The 19956-nt window shown below is 35.0% G+C and overlaps 1 protein-coding gene across 8 annotated transcripts in view; it reads right to left on the bottom strand.

Moving 5' to 3' along the window:
- The window catches only part of CUNH8orf34 (chromosome unknown C8orf34 homolog), a 423558-nt gene that overhangs the window by 312559 nt on the left and 91043 nt on the right, over positions 1-19956 (bottom strand). For all 8 annotated transcript variants that reach the window (XR_002393934.2, XM_087190433.1, XM_087190432.1 and 5 more), the window contains one exon: positions 14548-14576. Coding sequence is in view for 7 of the 8 variants with exons in the window: in XM_087190433.1 (XP_087046559.1) it covers positions 14548-14576 (29 nt within the window). In the remaining variant the exon portion in view is untranslated. The remainder of the gene's footprint in view (positions 1-14547; positions 14577-19956) is intronic.

Raw genomic sequence — 19956 nt, 5'->3', positions numbered from 1 at the left:
GATCATGGCTTATTGGAGTTCTATACCTCACTTATCTGTATATCAAATTATTTTTCCCTGTTTCTGAAGTTTTTTGCCATTACTTCAGTGAACATTTTTTTTAATGTCATTTGCACTATCTCCTACTTTTTCATTGACTCCAATCAATCTTAAGTTATTCTTTGCATCATCTAGCAGAAGTTGGATTTATTTATCTTGGTCTCCTGGTATTTTTAAGAAATCTTTCTTTTCATGTTTGCTAACCATAATCTTGTCTTGTATATCTGATATTCTGTCCTCACATTTTCTCATTCTACTGTGGATACTGTCAATGGAATTTTTAATCTCTTCAGTATCTGCTTGAATGTGTTTCATGTATTCCATTTCTTTCCTAGGCTGGGTGTTCATGGTTTCCTTCATTTTCCTAAGTTATTCTATTTTTTTTTAATCTGTATCTACTTGAGAGTCAGTAATCATGTCTTTCATTATGGTCACCACCTCTGTAGTTATCTGAGAAATTATTTCTGATTTGATTTTTTTCTAGAGCCTCTTTCATCTGCTTTGTTACTTCCACTGTGACCTCTTCAGATGGATGACTTTCAGATTGTTCCACTGTATTGTCCCCTGGGTTTGCCTTTGCTGAGCTGGTAGTCTGGGTTTCCATCTTGTTTAAGTGTCTTCTCATTTCTATATTTTGCTCTTGTTTTTGGTTTAATTCCTGTATTGATGATTGTAGATTGCTTATGGCAAGTATCTTTACTGCTAGTATTTAGAACCCTTAGGAAATGACTATTTCTCAGAGGTGTCTTCCAGATGTATTTGGCTTTTGGGTTTTAAGTCTGTTGGGAGATCCTACCTCTTCAATTTATTGGGGATGAAAAGGTGCTGTCTACTTGCCCTAGTCTGTGGTTCTTTGGCACTGGTCTATAATATTTTTAATGACCCTTAGGCAATCTCAGTCTTGGTATACCAGGAAGAAAAACTGATTAGAACAATTATGTCACCTTGGCTAAAGTAGTACAATCAGCAATAACAATAGCATCAAACACAGCCTAGAAAATGACAAACTGTGGCAACTATTAATTTGCCACCTTTAACTGTAGGAACTAGATTTGTAGTTATATAACAAAATCTAAAACAAACCAGAAAAATGTTTGCAATAAATAAGCCCTCAATATAGTGAATTTATCCTCTGGAAGAAAATGTAAAAGGAGCTGGGGGTGGGGAATAGAGAAATAGAAGAAGAGGAAAAGATTAAAAGTAAGGCTAAGGATTGAAGGAAGATCATGCAAACTTTGGGAAACTTGTGAAGAAAGGAGGGAAAGAGAGAAGGAAGAAATAAAAACAACAGAACAAAACAACACCAATAAAAAAAACTAGAAACCATATTCACACTCTTATAAAAATAAGAACAAGAAAAAAACAAAACAAAACAAAAAATAGAAACAGGAAAAGAGAAAAATTAAAAAAAGAGAAAAATGAAGAAAAGAAAATGCCTACTTCAAGACATGTCTCTGCTGTCACTGATAGAAAACGTTTGCAGCATGCAGATCTGAGTTGACTGATCCCAGTAACCCAGCTGTAGCTTTACGATGGGGTAGTGGATAATTCCAGCAAGCCTGGACGTTTAGCTCCACTGAAGTTCAGGCTGGTTTCTGGCTGTGAGGCTGGAACTGGGCCTGTGGAGCCCCCAACAGTCCCCTAGTGGCTCAAACTGAGCTCCCCACCCTTCCTTCTGCCTATTATTTCTCTTAATAAAACTGGATGTTCATGAAAGACTAGATTATGTCTTAAACTCTTTTGTTTCCTAGTGCAATTCTGATTTCATAAAATAGCACAAAAAGGAATGATTGAATTTTAAAATAATTCAAGGAAAGAAAACCAATGCATATGGTGATTCTAAAGTATCTTCATGTCTAAATATAAGTCATACAAATGATTCTTGGACATTTATTAATATAATATTTAATTGATATAAAAAATTTGTACATGATGATTTTAAATAATGAAGTGTTTCTTATAGATACTTAAGCTTTTGAGTCAAGTATTTTAATTCTGTAAGTTCACAAAAAGAAATTTGTGGTACATATCCTCACACAAAAAATACATTAAATATGTGAATTTATTAAAATCTGAAACTACATTTGTGATAAACTAATCCACACATTGAACTTCCGTTAAAGAGGTAATGTAAACTCCTTCCCCACTAGCCTTTTTCTCTTTTGTAATGATTAGTATAAACTGGTTATAGCCAATACATTAGCATTTGGAAGAAATAATCAAGCAATCTTGTTTTAAAGTTTAATGTTATTTACTTATTAGCACACTTTAAAAAAAACTTCAAATCACATGCAGTGGAAAACTACAACAATGTGTATATTATAAGTCAATATGTTAAACTGTAATATGAATAATAAAAAAGAAGAAATTTAGTTTTCTTTTTCTCAGAACACACTTGATCAGATGCTTTTGGCACTCATGTTTCCCAAGTTTTAATTTTGTTTGGATATAATTTTCAAAATTTCAATTATAAATGGAATGAAAGAATGTTAAGATGTGTCAGTTTATACTGCCTAACATGACTCACTTTGGAAAATTTATTTGAAAATATACCCCAATCCTGGTGATTTGTATCTATCCACATTTACAGAGTGAAAATGGAAAAAATTATCTACCATGGCTCTTAGCATGTAATTCACACAGAGCAACTGGAGAAAGAAGAAAAAAAACGATGGAATATCAGAAATGAGCAAATAGGCCAATGGAAGAAAACAGAGCTCAGCAATGATTTGGGACAAAAGCAACGTTCATATAGAAGGATAAATGATGAACTCAATAAGTGATTCTAAGAAATTTATTGTCTCTAAGGGAAACAATATCTTCCAACTTTTTGCCACACTAAAAAATAATAATTGCAGGTGGAAGATCTAAATGTGAAAAAAATGGAAGAAAATAAAGGAGTATCTTCATGACTTTAAATAGAAATGGATTTAACAGAACAGTAATATTATAAGTTAATATTAAAATATTTATTAATAATTAGAACTATTTAAAAATGCTCAAGATAAGGGAATAAGATTGAGACACATATAACCAACAAACATTGCCATCTGGAATGCATAATAAAGTCACAGAAATTTAAAGAAAAATAACTGTAAGAAAAATGGGCAAAAAAATGAGCAGACATTCAGCCTCATTAAAAATGACATTACTAAATGAATCCACTAGAAGCTATTTCTCATTAAAATGTTGGATGACAGTGTTGGCAGGAATCAGAAGTAAAGAATATTACAAACTTTTGAATCAAGTAAAAATTAATAATTTATATTAATAAATATAATAATTTATAATAATAATTTCAACTTCTAATTCTGTACCTGAGAGAAGCTACTGCTTATATAGGCAAGGGAATGTATAAACCAGCATGTGTAGTATCATTTTTTTTGTAAGAGTAACTCGCAGAAACATGCTTGCAGTAAGGTATCATTTGAATAAAGTTTAAAGCCATACGAAACTAGAAAACAATTTCTTAGGAATATGTGTGTGCATACATGTATGTCTGTGGTAAAATAACAAAGAAAAGCAAGATAATAAAATTCAGCATAGGATGAAGTTGCCTATCATCAGGGACAGTTACACAAAGCTTTCAGCCACATCAATAATGAATTATTCTTCAGTTGTAGATACCTAGGTATTCTGGTATTTTTTTCGTATTTTATGCATGATATATTCATAATCATTTAAAAAGTAAACAGGATATATACTTCATTGACTGAACAAGAGAATATATACTAGATTTTTTCCTTTTGGTCCAAATATATTTCATTCTTCCCTTAAGATCAGTATTTTCTTAGCCAATTGATACTGCTCATCATTTTTATAAGAAAATGAAAGCAATCAGAAGAGAATTTGCTTATTTTCTCACTACCAAGCCCACTGAGCTGTTAGCATTCTTGTCTGCAGTTACATTTGAAATGTCATTTCTTCTTTTCTATGGGCTGGCATATAGAAAGTATACAAACACTTGTTGAGTGAATGAAAAAATGAAATAAAGTTTTGATAATAGGGGCCAAGGAGTTAGCTCAGTGGTTCCACTGCCTGCCTCACAAGTGCAAGGTCCTGAGTTTGATCCCCAGTACCCCCCCCAAAAAAGTTTAGATAATAAATAATTCAACAGTGTATTATCAACATTACTAGCTATTAGGAAAATGTAAACAAAACCGCAATAAAATACCTTCACTTTATTTATTCCATAAATATGGCACTAGTTTCAAAGACAGACAATAATTAATGATAGCAAAGACATGGAGAAAATAGAAGCCTCACACTTTCTGGTGGGAACCTAAAATAGTACACATTATTTTTAACAGCTGAAAAATGGAAACAACTTAATTGTCCAGAAAACGATAAATTAATAAACAAAGGGTGGTATATCCATGCAATGGATTATTACATAGCAACAAAAAGAACACAGAACTGATTCTTATAGAAAATAGATTAACCTTGGAAACATTATTCTAAGTGAAAGAAGACAGTCACAAAGACCAGTCTTGTATGATAAAAACATAGTATGTATTTATGTGAAATTTTCAGAAGAAGCAAATCTACAGAGACAGAAAGTACAGTAGTGGTTATCTAAGGCTGAGGAATTAGAGACAGGAACAGCTGATAGTGGGTATGGGATTTCCTTTGCAGATAATGAAAATATTCTAAGTTTTGGTTGTGGTAATGGTCGCACAATTGTATAAATATGCTAAAAACCAATAAACTTCACTTAAAAGGGTGGATTTTATGATATATGAATTATGTCTCAATGAAACTGCTAATGCATTAAATTTGTTTTCAGATTTTTCCATTTTATGGTGGAATAGAATATGGCATGGATTTGGGATGAGACAGGTGAGGAATCAGAAGCCAGGATGTATTTCTTCTAGTTCTATCAAGAACTAGTATTAAGATTTTAAGCAAATTACTTAAGCATTCTAGCTTCAGTTTTCTTATTTGTAAAACATAAAAGCATAGTCATTTTCTTGGATTGTTGTCAGAACCAAATTTAAAAAACATACCAAAATATATCTAGTATAATGCAGCCCTAATAGGTACACAACATTATCCCTATTTTCCTCCTCCTTTATTTTCTGCATCTTACTACTTATGACCCAAAACTTTAACTGATATCTGCAAACTGATAAAAACTATAAACAATAATAAAAGAAATTCCTTTGTGTTTGCACACATTTTCTTCCACTATCAACTCATGGATAAATTCAGTTCATCTTTATCTTCCCCTACATCCTTTCCAAATTCCCCTTTCTTGCCCTGATTATGACAAAGTAAATCCCTTCCATCATATCTCATCTGTAATTATTCCAGTATATATTCCTAAAAAAAGCACATTATTGGTAAATAAATATAATACCATCATCTCACTAGCCATAAATCAATAATAATTCTTTAATGTCAGTAATTATTAAACTTTCGAATTTCCCTGATTATATCAGGAAAATTACCTTTTTTTGCACAAATCAGGGTCTAAGTAAGGTTCTACATGTAACTCACTGACAATCTTTCACATTTCTTCTACTCTTCCTTTACTTCATTTTTCTTTTCTAATTTTTGATTGTTTGAAAAACCTGAGGTCTAGAGATTTTTGTCCTGTAAGTTCTGCACAGCGTACAGTTTTTCCTTTGCATTCCTGTGATGTGGTTTGAAATGCTCCTCAGCCCCTTATAATTTCTGAAAATTAGCAGCTAGAACTTCATCCTTGCCAATAGTACTTCACAAGGAATGGATCTACTTTCATCTGGAGACACATAATATCTGTATAGAAAAGGCAGATTAAAAGTTTTATTCTTTCCTTTTACTTTTACCAGTTTTATAAAATGATAATGTTGCATCCCTAACATCCTCCAAAGAATTTTAACGATGGATTTTTGGATAAACATACCAATTTAAATTTGATATAATTCACTACATTAGTTATTACTCTTTCCCATGTTCAGATCTTCTCAACTCTTCCTATTAGGATATTGTTTTTCAGTTGGCTTCTATGCTCTTTTAATAGAATGTTAGTTCTTGCTTTTTGGTATGACAAGATATAGTTTGTTTTGTTTGTTTTTTGGACATTCTTTGTTCCAGATCTGGAATCAGCCAATGTGAAATAATACTTAAAGACAGACTCTCAGTACTATGAGTATTAATTTTTATTGGGCTGATAATATCAGATAGAGTTAAGAAAATGTATTTTTCAAATTTTTTTTTATATAATTCATACGTAATGAAAAGTTGTAATAAGAAAAAGAAAAACAAAGAATACCCATATATCCTTTGCCTGGATTGCTCAAATGTTGTTAAAGTAATAACATTAGCATTGTTGGGTGATATTTTGCATTTTTGCCTTATCATTTACGTATATGTGAATATATATGTATAAATATATATTATGGCTATAAAATCTCCCAAAAGGACTTCTGATGTGGTGCTTCTTTGTTCCTAAGCACTTCAGAATATAGAATATTTTCTCATATGCTGGTAGTATGACAATCAAAACCAGTAATTAATAGTGAGACTATTAATATGCTAACCTTGTTTAAATTTTCCAATTATCCAAATAACATTGCTCATGGCAAAAGAAAATCCTGTGTCACATCTGGCATTCAGTAATCATTTTAAAATTTCCTTTAATCTGGGATAGTTTTTAGTCATTGATGTTCATGACTTTAATGTTTATGAAAAGTCTGGAACATTTAGTTTTTAGATCCTTCAATTTGTATTTTTAAAATGTTTCCTCATGATTATATTCAAGTCACATATTTTTGGAAAGAATGACAAGGAATGATATATTTTTGTTCATTTCAAAAGGCCTATGATGTTGATTTTTCTCATCACTGGTTGTATTAACCTTGATGACTTGATTAAGGTGGTATCTTCCCACTTTCTCCAACATAAAGTTGCTACTTTTCTCTTGTTAATTAAAAAGTATTCTCTGAGAGGCGGGTAACTTTGAGACTATGTAAATATCCTGGAATTCATCAAAATTTCACTCACTAACTTTATTAGCCTTTGTTGACCCTTACCTGCACACATACTATATTTGCTAGTTTATAATTTTCTAATCCTATGCAATGTTGAGTTCTTTTTTTTTCTTAAATTCTTTTATTGGTACATTTTAGGTATACAATACATTTACATTTATCATTGGGCGCTTGTACCTGTACATGATGTATCTTGGTTCTTATTTTTTCCTCATTACCTGTGCACTCTTCCCTATTTACATAGGCTTCGTTTCCATTTTTTTCTTTTCTCATAATTTTTCCTTTTCTTAATCCTTCCAATTTGAAACTGTGATTACAAAATTTTCTTATTGATCTTACATGTATATTTTCCTTTATGTCAAAGATTCTAGTCCTTAAAGATACTAACATACTAACTTTTTTGGTACATTGCACAAAGCATACAAAACAAACCCATTATGAGCACATCAACATTATCATGAACAATATGATTAATAAAAGGTTTAAGAATACATTGCTGTTCTCTCTGTCCTGCGAGTACATCCCCCTACAATCAAATTACTGCTTATAATGATAAAGGGAAATTTCCTTGTGTCTGTGCCATCAACTTGAAATGCAGTTGCACTGATTTGTTTCATTTTGTCTTTGATTATTTGAAATTGCTATTTTAAGATTTAACTGTTTCAAAATTACATAAAAAATTTACATGGTTCCAAAGTAAAATAAACAAAATTCTAAGAAGTCAATCTTCTACTCCTATCCTCTCTTCTCTATCTCTTTTCTTATTCCTATGCTCTATACCTTCCCTTCTGTCACAGATAACTTTTTAAAAACAAGTTTATTTGTGCATGTATGTATGTGTATATGCATATGTTATACAGTATGACAGGTTTGATATTGTTTTGGTTTTAATATAAGTAAATATGTCTGTATGTTTTCATTTTACTTTCTTAGATAAATAGTAACACATTATTCATATTCACATATGTGTGTGTATCTATAAATATAATTTTTATTATTTTGGTACCAGGAATTGAACTCAGGACGCTGCACTCTCCAGGCAGATACAGTGCCACTGAGCTACATCCCCAGCCCGGTAACACACTATAAACACTTCTCTTCTCCTTTTTTATTTAACAATATATCCTGAGGATCCTTCCATAATACTGTATATATTCTTTCAGTCTTAGAGCTATATAATTCTCTATTTTGTGGATACACTAAATTTATCCAGTATTATTTTAATTGATGTTTGCTTATTTCTACTTTTTTTCCACTAAAATAGTATAAGAGACAATGTATCATACTTATAAGTCTCTTCATAGTTTTGCAATGTGTCTTTGAAATAGGCTCAAAGAAACAAGATAATGTGATCAATGAGAATCTGCACATGAAATGTGTAAGACATTGCAACATTTCCGTTCATGGTGTTTGTATCATTTTGCATTCCCACCAGCAATATGTGAAAGTGCCTGTTTTCCCAGAACCTCACAGAGAGCATTTTGACAAACATGGAGATGTCTGTAAATCTGATCGATAAGCAGCAGTGTTTAATTTTCTTTTCTCTTACTTTAAATGAGGCTGAGAATCTTTTCACCCAGTGAAGAATTTTTTTCCTCTATGAAGAATTTCCTTATGTAGCTTGTTTTAGTGAATTTAATTCTCTATTTTGAGAACCTCCCTATAATTAGAGATATTAAGCCTCTGTGTGTGTGATACAACTGTAACTGTTTTCTTGACTGTCACTTTCTGTGTTTTGTTTTTACGAGATAGCTTTTTAAAGACAAATAGGGACAAGAACCACAGTGGCAGAAGACATAGCAAAACATACATGATTGTTTTCCTTAACATTAGAACTGTTGCATGGTAAAAACTCAAACATATGGTCAATACAGCATGAAAAGCAGTTTTGTGGATTTTTACTGTTAAAAATATCATGTAATGCCTATGTGGTCACACATGAATGGACAAGAGATGTTGCAATACAGAAGAGAAACAAGACAAAAGGATCATGGTAATTTAAGTATGCCTTGTTGGATCTAGGAAATATCAAAACCATTATTGAAATAATAATTAAGAAGAGCAACAAAATCCAGATTTCTTTGCCTGGGAAAAATCTTTATAAATAAAAAGAGAGTAGCTAAACAAAGCTATGTGGCAAAATGACACCTTTACTTCAAGAAAGTCAACATGTCACCCGATCCATTGGTACATTTAGTGAAGTGACCATCAAGTAGCAGATGGCCCATGGCATATAGTGTCTACAGTGGATTCCAGTGCTACTGATATAGCTAGTCTGAAGTAATTTAAAATAGGCTTTCTTTGAGCGTCTTAACTCTTCCAGAAGGCATGACAATAAAGCAGTGAAGAGAATTGCTTTGGAGTTAGAAGTGTGCTCATGTCTGAGTTTTGCAGTATGTTCTCCACATCTGTAAATTTGCTCCAGTTGACAAACTCTCTCAACTTTGATTTTCTCACTTGCAAGATGGAGATAACAAAGCTTCCTTCTAGGGCTATTGTGAATGTGAGAACGTATACTTTAAGCGCTCAGAATAGTGCCTGTCAGCAGTATTTCTGATGAGTTTTATAAAAGACAGGGAGGCTACAGTAACTCTAAATGCTCTAAAACAATACCTCCCCACTCTTTTTGGCACCAGGTTCTGTGGACAGAGGCGTGGGAGTAGTATGGGGTGGAAAAGATTTTCAGGATGATTCAAAAAGCAGGCAAGTTAACCCCGCCCAGGGCTCAGGTTCCTATGAGAATCTAATGCCACTGCTGATCTGACAGGAGGCTTCTGCAGGGGGTTGGGGGGGGGTGCAAGTGGGAGCAGCTGTGAATGCAGATGAAGTGTCACTTGCTCTCCTGCCTCTCATTTCCTGCTGCATGGTTCCATTCCTAACAGGCCATGGATTGGTCTGTGGCCCATGAGATTAGGCACCCCTGCTAAAATATGTACTTTCTTAAGCTAGAACATCAGTAAAGCCAGTCCCTTACTTCACTTCTGAGATGTCCAGTGGAACTGTGCTACCAGAAGTCTGCTTTTGTGTTACGATGTCAGTCTAGGTCAGTGAACATTAGTCTAAGAAGTCCCACAAAAGTAATGATTTTATTAACTGAAAGAATGATTTTAAATTGTAATAAAAGTACAAAACATGAAATTATCCTCTAAACCATTTCTAAGGTACAATTCGGTAGTTTAGCAGACAGAATTTGTCTTGCAAAAAAAATTCTTGACTCATGAAACAGCTCTCCATTTCCCCTATACTGAGCCCTTCACAACTACCACTCCTGCTCTTGTAAATGTGACTACTTAAATACCTCATCTAAATAAGTAGGATCATATGCCACTTGTCTTTCTGTGACTGGCTTATTTCACTAGCATGAGTTTCTTGAATTTATTTGTGTTGTATGTTGTGACAATAGTTCCTCCTTTTGAAGGCTGAATAATGTTATTGTATGTATGCACTGCTTTTTGCTTGTCCATTCATCAGCTGATAGACATTTGGGTGTTTTCACCTCTTGACTACTGTGAACAGTGCTGCTATGAACATGGGTGTGCAAATATCTCTTAGTGATCCTGTTTTCAGTTCTACTGGATATATATTTAGAAATGGGATTGCTTGATCACCTGGTGTCTTATTACATGCCTATGAATTTAACAAAATGTCTTAGACTAGGTTAATTATAAAAAACAGAAATTTATTTCCCAGCTCTGGAGGCTGGGAAGTCTCCAGGTGCCAGGAATCCAATGTCTGGTAAAGACACATTCTCTGTTCTCTGCTTCTTAGTAACTCCATGCCGCATTCTCACATGGAGGAAAGACTGACCACTGTGTCCTCACGTGACAGGGCCAGCACAAGAGTCAAATGGGCTCCATAAAGCCCCTTGATAAGAAAATTAATCCCACTTGTGAAGGCAGAGTCTCTGATCTAATCGTTTTCTAAAGTTTCATCTCCTAATACTATTATATGGGGAATTAAGTTCAATAAAAATTTGGGAGGGGTACAAATATCAAAATCATAGTATATGGTAATTTTATTTTTAATTATCTGAAGCACTGCTATGCTGTTTCCTATAGTGGCTGCATCATTTTATATTCCCACCCATAGGGCACAGGGCCCCAGTTTCTTCCCTTCCTTGCCAACACATGCCATTTCCGGTTGTTTTCTTAGGGTCACCATGGTACTGGGTGTGTGATAGTATCACACCACGGTATAATTTGGATTTTTCTAAGGAGTACTGATGTTAAGCATCTTTTCATGTGTTTGTTGGACATTGGTACCTCATCTATGCAGGAATATCTATTCAAGTCTTTTGCCTATTTTTAATTAAGTTTTGTTTAATTTTATTGAGTGGTGAGAGTCCTTTATCTATTTTGGAGAGTTCTGCCTTATCAGGAATATTCTTTGCGAATGTTTCTCTTATTCCACAGGTTGCTTTTCACTCTGTTGACTGTGTCCTTCGATGCATGGAAGTATAAGAATACTTTTGAAAGTATTAATGTAATAATTACCTATAAGATAATAAATTTGTGTTGTTTAATTTGTTACAGTATCATGGAAAAACAATACATTGGTTAAGAGAGAGAAATGAAAAGAACGATGCATATGATAGTCGCCACAATTTTTTTCAAAAATGCCCTTGATTATAACATTATTCCCTGGTTTATCTTTCATGGGAAGTAAAATTAATAATTTTATTGTGATTCATAAGCTACGCTTAAAGGCACAGAAAAATAAATAAAATGCCAGTTGAAACATGACTGTAAAAAACGTGATTCAAATAAAATGTGAATTGAAACGTGACTGTAAAACATTTTATAAGAGTTAAGAACAATATATATTTAGTGAATCCTTAAACCTGGTAAGGGACCAAAAAGAAGAAGCTGTATTTGTTTTTATTATTACAATGAAGACAAAAGTGCCTAGTCAACCCGGGATGGAAATCATTATGATTTGTTGCTTTCTAATAGCTTCCTGAGCTGGTGGGCTAATTCTTATTTAGGAAAATTCAGCACTATAAGCTTCATGGTCACTAGGGGGTGCTAATGGACAGGATCCTGGCTCATCAGAGGGCTCTCCAGGCACAGAAGTGGCTCAGGAAGCCTGGGATTCTTGGTGTTATCTGGCACCCCTGGGAATCAGATGTGAAAGTGAAGTTATTTTTTTATATACTGACATAACTATTTTTCAATAAAAAGGTTATTTGTGATAACTACCGGCATCTTCCTCAATAAAAATGCAAAATAATATATGTGGAATAAAATTCAGCAATTTCTCTTAAATTTTCAAAATTAGAGATATTAGGTAAGTAAATGAAAATTATCAGTATGGTGAAATTTTGTTAAATTGATGCTTCCTATCTTAAATCTGGGGGAAAAAGAGAGTATGAGGGAAGGGCATGTCCCAAAGATGCTAATTGACCATTGTCAGGGCATCCGTAATTTATCCAGTGTAGGTCAAATGGATTTCAGTACAAAGAATATTTAAAGTTCCTTAGCTCACCTAAAAACTGTAAATAACTGTGCCACTACAAGTCAGAGCACAGGAAACAGGGCAGATGAGAGCCAAGCAGAGGAACAACCCCGCGTAAGCTCATTTAGTGGTCATGCAGTCAGGGTGTTGTAGAAATGATGATGATTATATATTTGTGCTTAAAAGCACATAGGCCATAACTGCAAAACATAGGGTTACTAAGTTTCTGAAAATTGTAAAGAAAGTCATGGCGTCAGTATGCAAGATAGTAAGGGTTATTCAGAAAGGACCTAGAAATTCTGAACAAAGCCAGGAGACCACACCCATTTTTCATATTTGTTGTTCTATACAACGAAGGTCTAGTTTTGCACAGAGTTAATACAGATATTATGATGCTTAATAAAGGGTCCAGGGTTCAATTTCTAGCACAACAAAACAAACAAAAACTAACAAAGAGTAATATTCATACATACATTTCTTTTTTCTTTTTTTTGGTACCGGGGATTGAACTCGAGACCTTGTGCTTGCGAGGCAGGTGGCAGAACCACTGAGCTAAATCCCCACCTCATGCATATATTTCTTGAATCATAATGCATTTTTACAATACAAAATTCAAAAGTTGTATTTTTATTTGAGGAAGAATGTTAACTTTATTGTTTTTGCAAAAAATAAAATTTTTATATTAAATTTGTTGTTTTAAAATGTCATGATTTTTCTGATCTCAATTTTGTACATTATCATTCTCTAGATAACAAGCAAAATTTTAATATACTTTTTATCTAGACAGATATCTGGACTGACATTCACCAAATATTGATGATAGCTATTTCTAAGTGCTACACCCTTTGTATATTCCCAATGCTAGATTTTTTTCATCAAAACACAGATAACAGATTGAATGCAGAAACAGATAAGAAAACCTATTAGTTTTTTGTGTTTTGTTTTGTTTTGTTTTGTTTTTTGGTACCGGGGATCGAACTTGGGTCCTTGCGCTTGCGCAGCAGGCAGGGAAACCACGAAGCTAAATCCCTGGCCCAGCTATTACTTTTTAATTGAACCAAACATTAAAGAGGTTTTCACAAAGTAAATGAGGCTACATTCTCACTAATATTTTGCTTTGGAAAATAAAGCATTTTATAAGTGTATATTATCTTTAATGCAAGGTTTTAATCTCTGCTATTTTTACAATGATAAGCATGTGAAATTTTTATCAGTTTTAACTTTACCATGGCAGATATTAATGGACATAGCCTGCATAAGCCAAAGCATTTTGGAGTCCTTTTAATGTTTAAGCATTAGAAAGTCATCACGAGACCAAAAATATTGAAAAATTCTATCCTAATGACTACTGAAAGTATAGCTTTAGATAAAATCTTTCATCAGCACCAATTTATATAAACATGTTTAACATAATTTTAAAACAAACTCTTGATTTTAGTTCAATCTAACAAATTTGTTCTTTTCCTAGTTTTTCTAACTGTGCTGAGAAACAGCACAGGGCATCTGGATGGTTGCTCATTTTCCAAACCTAGGACTGTCATTGACTGATTCCTTCTACAACTCCACACAGCCAATCCATTAGCAGTTCCACTGACATTCCTACTAAAATGTAATCCTAGTTATACCACTGTTACAAACCATCACAACTATCATTCCAGTTTAAATCATCAGCATAGTCTCTTGGCATCCTGGAAAATTAAAACAAAAAACTAAACCTCAATGATTAAGGTTTCTGAAGGGCAGTGATAGAGAATTACAAGCACAGTACCTTTCATATCAACATTCAAATCTAAATAATTTACACAATATATTTTTTCATTTTTCAATGTAGTGATTTAGTATTAAAGTGATTGTTTTCTCTAACCAAATTTTGAAGGCCATGATGCAAGAGAGTATGTGATATATAGTGATGAAGTGATTTTCATAGAAGAATATAAGCATACAACTTTGAAAGTTTTATATTAGGACCAAATAAATTATACTTTAACATTTTGTATGTTTCAGAACCTTTTTTATATAGATGATGGATTAAAATGTAAGTTTTACATTTTCTTTTCACTAGATATATAGTTCAACTTACCTTATCAAGTTCATCTGAAATTGCAATACCTGGGATTCAAAAGAGATTTATAAAAAACGTTTAGAAACAATCTTTAATAACCTAATGTTTAAAAAGAACAAAAGTTCTATTTGTAAAACTAGTGCATTTCCTATTCTATTTTTTCGTTGCATCAGTTCTTTCAAAGATGGCAGCACAGCCTTTCTACTAATGAAAACAAATGAGGAATTTAAGTCAACTATGACAGCCATGGCCTGCTGAAATCATGGAAACAATGAGAAGTTAACAAAATAAGTATCATATTTCTTGTAGTTTGTTAGAGGCAGAGCAAACTTCCAAGGACAATTGTGGAAATAACTGTTTTTATGTTACGATGACAATAAAATGCAACTTAGCCTGTTACAATTTTGCTCACTTCAGAAATTGATTTACACTCCTATAATGAATAAGTATTAAGGCAGAATGGTTATTGAAGATCATTGGTTTAAATTTTTTTGTCTTGTTTAGGAAGAAACAGAAAAGGCCTTTAGGGTCCTTTAACAGCTTCTTGAGCCAATGTTTACTTCTTTATATGGTGATGATCAGTAAATCTTTATTACCGGCATAAACTTTTTCCTGAGCATTTGGGCATTTCAATTGCAATATGTCAGACTAAAGACATCATCCACCTGAGTCAGGATAGAAGGAATAAAGATAGGTAAAAAGAAGATAAGGAATATCATGATTTTAAAAATAAAAACTGCAGCTTCAGGACACAAACCCAGTTAAAAAAATATTTTTTCTTTTCTCCCAAGATACAATAAGCCTGGGTATTTCACTTTTAGCTATAAATGGAATTTTTCTATTACCTTTTATCTGCTAATGGAATAAAGCATCTCTTTTCCTCTGAAAATAGGCCTTTTCCTCTGAGTGGGCTACTGTTCTATTACCTGTGAGGACTGTCATCTATGATTGGGCTATCACCCTTCACCCACAGAAAGAGCTGTCACCTTTCATCAGTAAATTGAAACCCCTCTTTCCATGTATTCACCAGCTGTACGGATTTCCACCCCCAAATCTCCCGCAAATGTATCCAGACCCAGACTATGATGCACCTCTCTGTTGAAGGCCCGCAGTCTATTTCTTTGAGTGTATACTTTTGAATTTTTCCTTAATAAATCCCTTTGTGGTTCTTACAGACTTGTCTTGAATTTTTTTTTTTTCTCCAACAGTAGTCAGAGAACCTGTAACTTATTATAAGGGTAGGATGGATTTAGGAGGCTCATCACTGCTTTGGGGAACCCCTAGCATACTGTCCTGTGATACTTCCAGCTCATTTTTATTTTTGTTTATTTATTTTTTATTGAACAATGACTTTCCTGGGGCTGAACACAAGTCCAAAGGAACACAAAGAAAATAAGAATAAGATTTGAAGCTGAAGCCGGGGATTTAGCTCAGTGGTTCCGTCGGCCGCCTCGCAAGCACAAAGTTTGATCCCCAGTACCAAAAAAAAAAAAAGGATTTCAAGCTGAAGTTCAGTAGACTATAAGGAGCAAGAAAGAGTTGAAAAAGTCTCCAGAAAATAAATCTGAGTAAAGAACCTGTTCAGATCCCCTTTCCTGCTTAGATGCAAAATTCATGCAGAGGGCAAAGAGGATATGAGTTTCTATAACATCTCCTGTCACCAGATGGCGGATCTCGAAGTACTCTTTCCAGGTTTTTGGCGTCTTGAAGAATTGGACAAGACACACAGAAAAGGCAGTGAAAGTGTTCATGTATTTAAGGCAGAAAGGAAGTAAGATTTATAAGGCAGGAGCAGGTCAGTGGGTGAACAGACTCACAGGGCCCTGAGAAGAAAGGAAAGGGATTTTTGCATCCAAAGTGGCTGGATTGGCTTCTCCCATATGCGATTAAGGCATTGGGACATTTGTCCTATCAAAACCCCCCTTGGCCTGGAGCCAGATTTAAACTTCTCCATCAAAAGGCTTGTTTGGCTCCCTGCCAGATCTACATGAAGGATTAAAAGTATCACTTTTCTGATTGGTCCTGAAAACAACCCCAGATTGAAATGAGGGATTGAAAATAGTGCTTTCTGATCAGTTCTGTATACAGTACTTAGGAGCTGTGGAGTCATTGTGGGTCCTGTGTTCTGCGCATTTGCTCTGGGGTTTTGTTTTTGGTTTTTTTTACCTTTGATACATTCTGCCCAGTTAGTTGTCCATTTTGCCCCAGCCCTAATCTCCTACCTCAGCCCCCACACTACTAATAAACTAATGAATCAATTATACACAACGCCAAAAAAAAACCCTCTCCCAAATATCTGTTACTTTATCTCAGTAAATGCCATCATTCTTCTTCCTAGAGATAAAACCAGAAACTTAGCGATACTTAAGATACATTCTTCATAGCAACATTCTATGACATTTTTTTCTAATAAAAGTAACTACAAATTCTGATGTGTCACTGTACAAGAGTCTATCTACCACTTCAGAGATGGAGGAGGGTGGTTTAAGCTTAGCAATTATTCAAAGACTTGTTATATTGCAAAAGAAGCTCCTTCAAGCAATTCAAGAAGAGACTGCATGGAGCACTGCATGGGAGGTGGGTCATCTCACTGCTCCCTGTGCCTGAGGGGAAGTCTGAAACATGATACTGCTGTTGGGGAGGAGATATGAGACAGATAAGAGATCCCAGAACTTTCTGGGTAATTATATACATTTCAAAAGACCTAGCATAAGTCACACATTTATAGATACTTGGTTTTTAAAAATACATGGAACGGGAGGTCCCGAGTCACACAGAAGACAACAAATCAGCCCGCGCCCTGGCAACAATCCACTGGACCCCCCATCCCCCGCTCCTCTGTACAGCCACCTGGTTCCACACTACAAAGATGCAGAGGACACCAGACCACCAGGCGTGGTACTGAGTCCTGCCGCTCCTGGCCCAGAGGTAGGGGCTTCTGAGCTGCCATCCCACTGCTCCTGGTCCAGAGGAAGGGGCTTCCCGGCCACCATCCCTCCCGTTGCTCCCAGCAAAGAGGAAAGGGCTTTTGGGCCACCTTCTGTCCCGCCACTCCTGGCCCAGAGGAAGAGGCTTCCAGGCCACCATCCCTCGCACCACTCCTGGCCCAGAGGTAGGGACTTCTGAGCCGCCATCCCACTGCTCCTGGTCCAGAGGAAGGGGCTTCCTGGCCACCTTCCCTCCAGCTCCTCCCAGCCCACAGGAAAGGGCTTTTGGGTCACCATCACTACCGCTGCTGCCGGCCCCTGTCCCACCTCTCCCAACTCAGAGGACGGAATCCGTGCAGGCGCAAACAGCCGTCCCCCCAAGTCGAAATGAGAAAACACATAAATAACTCTCAAAACCAGACTTCCAGATCACCTACAGCAACCCCAAAGGGAAATGAGATGGAACACTCTGATACTCAAACACCTCGACCCACTGAACTGGCAACAAAAGGGGATCTGGAAAAAATGAAATCAGAAATAATTTCTCAGATAACAGGAGAAACTGTGCCCCTAGTGCAAGACATGATTAATAAATCTAGAGAGGAGCTCAGGACCATGATGGAATCCCAACATAGGAAACAAATGAAATCCATAAAACAGATGCAAAGAGATTTCTAGGACATGAAAAACTCCATTGAAAGTCTACACAGCAGAATGAGCCAATGTGAGGACAGAATTTCAGATATAGAAGATAAGATTGCAATTAATGACCAGGAAAAGAAAAATTGCTTCAAAATTATAAAGGAATATGAGAAATCAATCCAGCAGCTGCTAGATGATGCAAAAAAGAATAACATAAGACTGATTGGGCTCAATGAAGAAACAGGAGAGAGTGCAGATGACATAAAAAATCTCTTCACAGAAATAATGGCAGAAAACTTCCCAAGCAGGGGAAAAGAGCTTGACATACAGATAAGTGAGGCATATAGGACTCCAAATAGCCTTGATCAAAAAAAATCTACACATAGGCATATAATTGTTAAGATTCCAGAAACTCAACAGAAGAACAAAGTTCTACAAGCAGTCAGAGAAAAGAAACAAATCACATACAAAGGAAAGCCCATCAGAATCACAGCAGACTTCTCAACACAAACCATCAAGGCAAGAAGAGCTTGGAGTGACATATTCCAAGCCCTAAAAGAAAACAGTCTCCAACCCAGATTGATGTACCTTGCAAAAATATCTTTCAAAATGGATGGAGAAATAAGATACTTTCATGACAAAGAGCACCTTAGGAACTTCATGAATACCAAACCAGCACTCCAAAGAATTTTACACAATATCCTAGGAACAGACATTGAGGATCACAACCCCAGAAAGCAAAGCAGAATGAACCCATCTGGCATGACAAGAAATTAAATGTAAAGGGGGAGAACCCAACAAAAAGAAAAAGTCATGGCAATGACAAGTCAATACGTTTCAGTTATAACCATCAATGTTAATGGTCTCAATTCACCAATCAAAAGAAATAGACTGGCAGAATGGGTCAAGAAGCAAAATCCAACAATATGCTGCATACAAGAAACACACTTAATTCAAAAGGAAACTCATAGACTGAAAGTTAAAGGGTGGAAAACAATACCCCATGTGACAGGAACCCGAAAAAAAGCAGGAGTAGCTATCCTCTTTGCAGATCAAGTAGATTTCAAACCAACACTGATTAAGAGAGACGAAGAAGGACACTACATCCTTGTAAAGGGAAGAATCCAAGAGGAAGAGATGACAATCATAAATATCTATGCACCAAACACTAGTACTCCCAACTATATAAAACAAATACAAACGGACATGAAAAGTCATATATGCACTAATACAATTGTAGTGGGGGACCTCAACACCCCACTGTCGCAAATAGATAGATCCACTAGACAAAAAATAAGTAATGAAATACTAGAACTCAATTGAACTCTTGAACAAATGAACTTAACAGATGTTTATAGAGTCTTCCACCCCACAAAATCAGAACACATATTCTTCTCAGCTGCACATGGGTCATTCTCCAAAATAGACCACATACTCACACATAGAACATGTTTAAGTAAGTGCAAAGGAATTGAAGTTATCCCCTGCACATTATCAGACCATAGTGCAATGAAATTGGAGATCCATAACAAAAGAAACTCGAAAAATTTCATAAACACTTCGAAATTGAACAGCACACTTCTGAATAACCAATGGGTCACAGAGGAAATTAAAGAAGAAATCAGACAGTTCCTTCAATTAAATGACAATGACAATACAACATATCGGAATCTATGGGACACAATGAAAGCAGTCTTACAAGGAAAATTCATAGCAGTGAATATGCATATTAGGAAAACAGAATAAGCCCAATTAAACAACCTGATGCTGCACCTCAAGCTTCTAGAAAAAGAAGAACAGGACAACCCCAGAGCTCATACAATGGAGGAAATTATAAAGATCAGAGGAGAAATCAATG

This window comes from Heterocephalus glaber, unplaced genomic scaffold (genome assembly GCF_053883595.1).
Source record: "Heterocephalus glaber isolate CG9 unplaced genomic scaffold, H.glaber_assembly_v1.0 deba00001553, whole genome shotgun sequence".
Classification (NCBI taxonomy): Eukaryota; Metazoa; Chordata; class Mammalia; order Rodentia; family Bathyergidae; genus Heterocephalus; species Heterocephalus glaber.
Note: the sequence above shows the minus strand (reverse complement) of the source record. Positions and strands in the feature narration are given on the sequence as shown.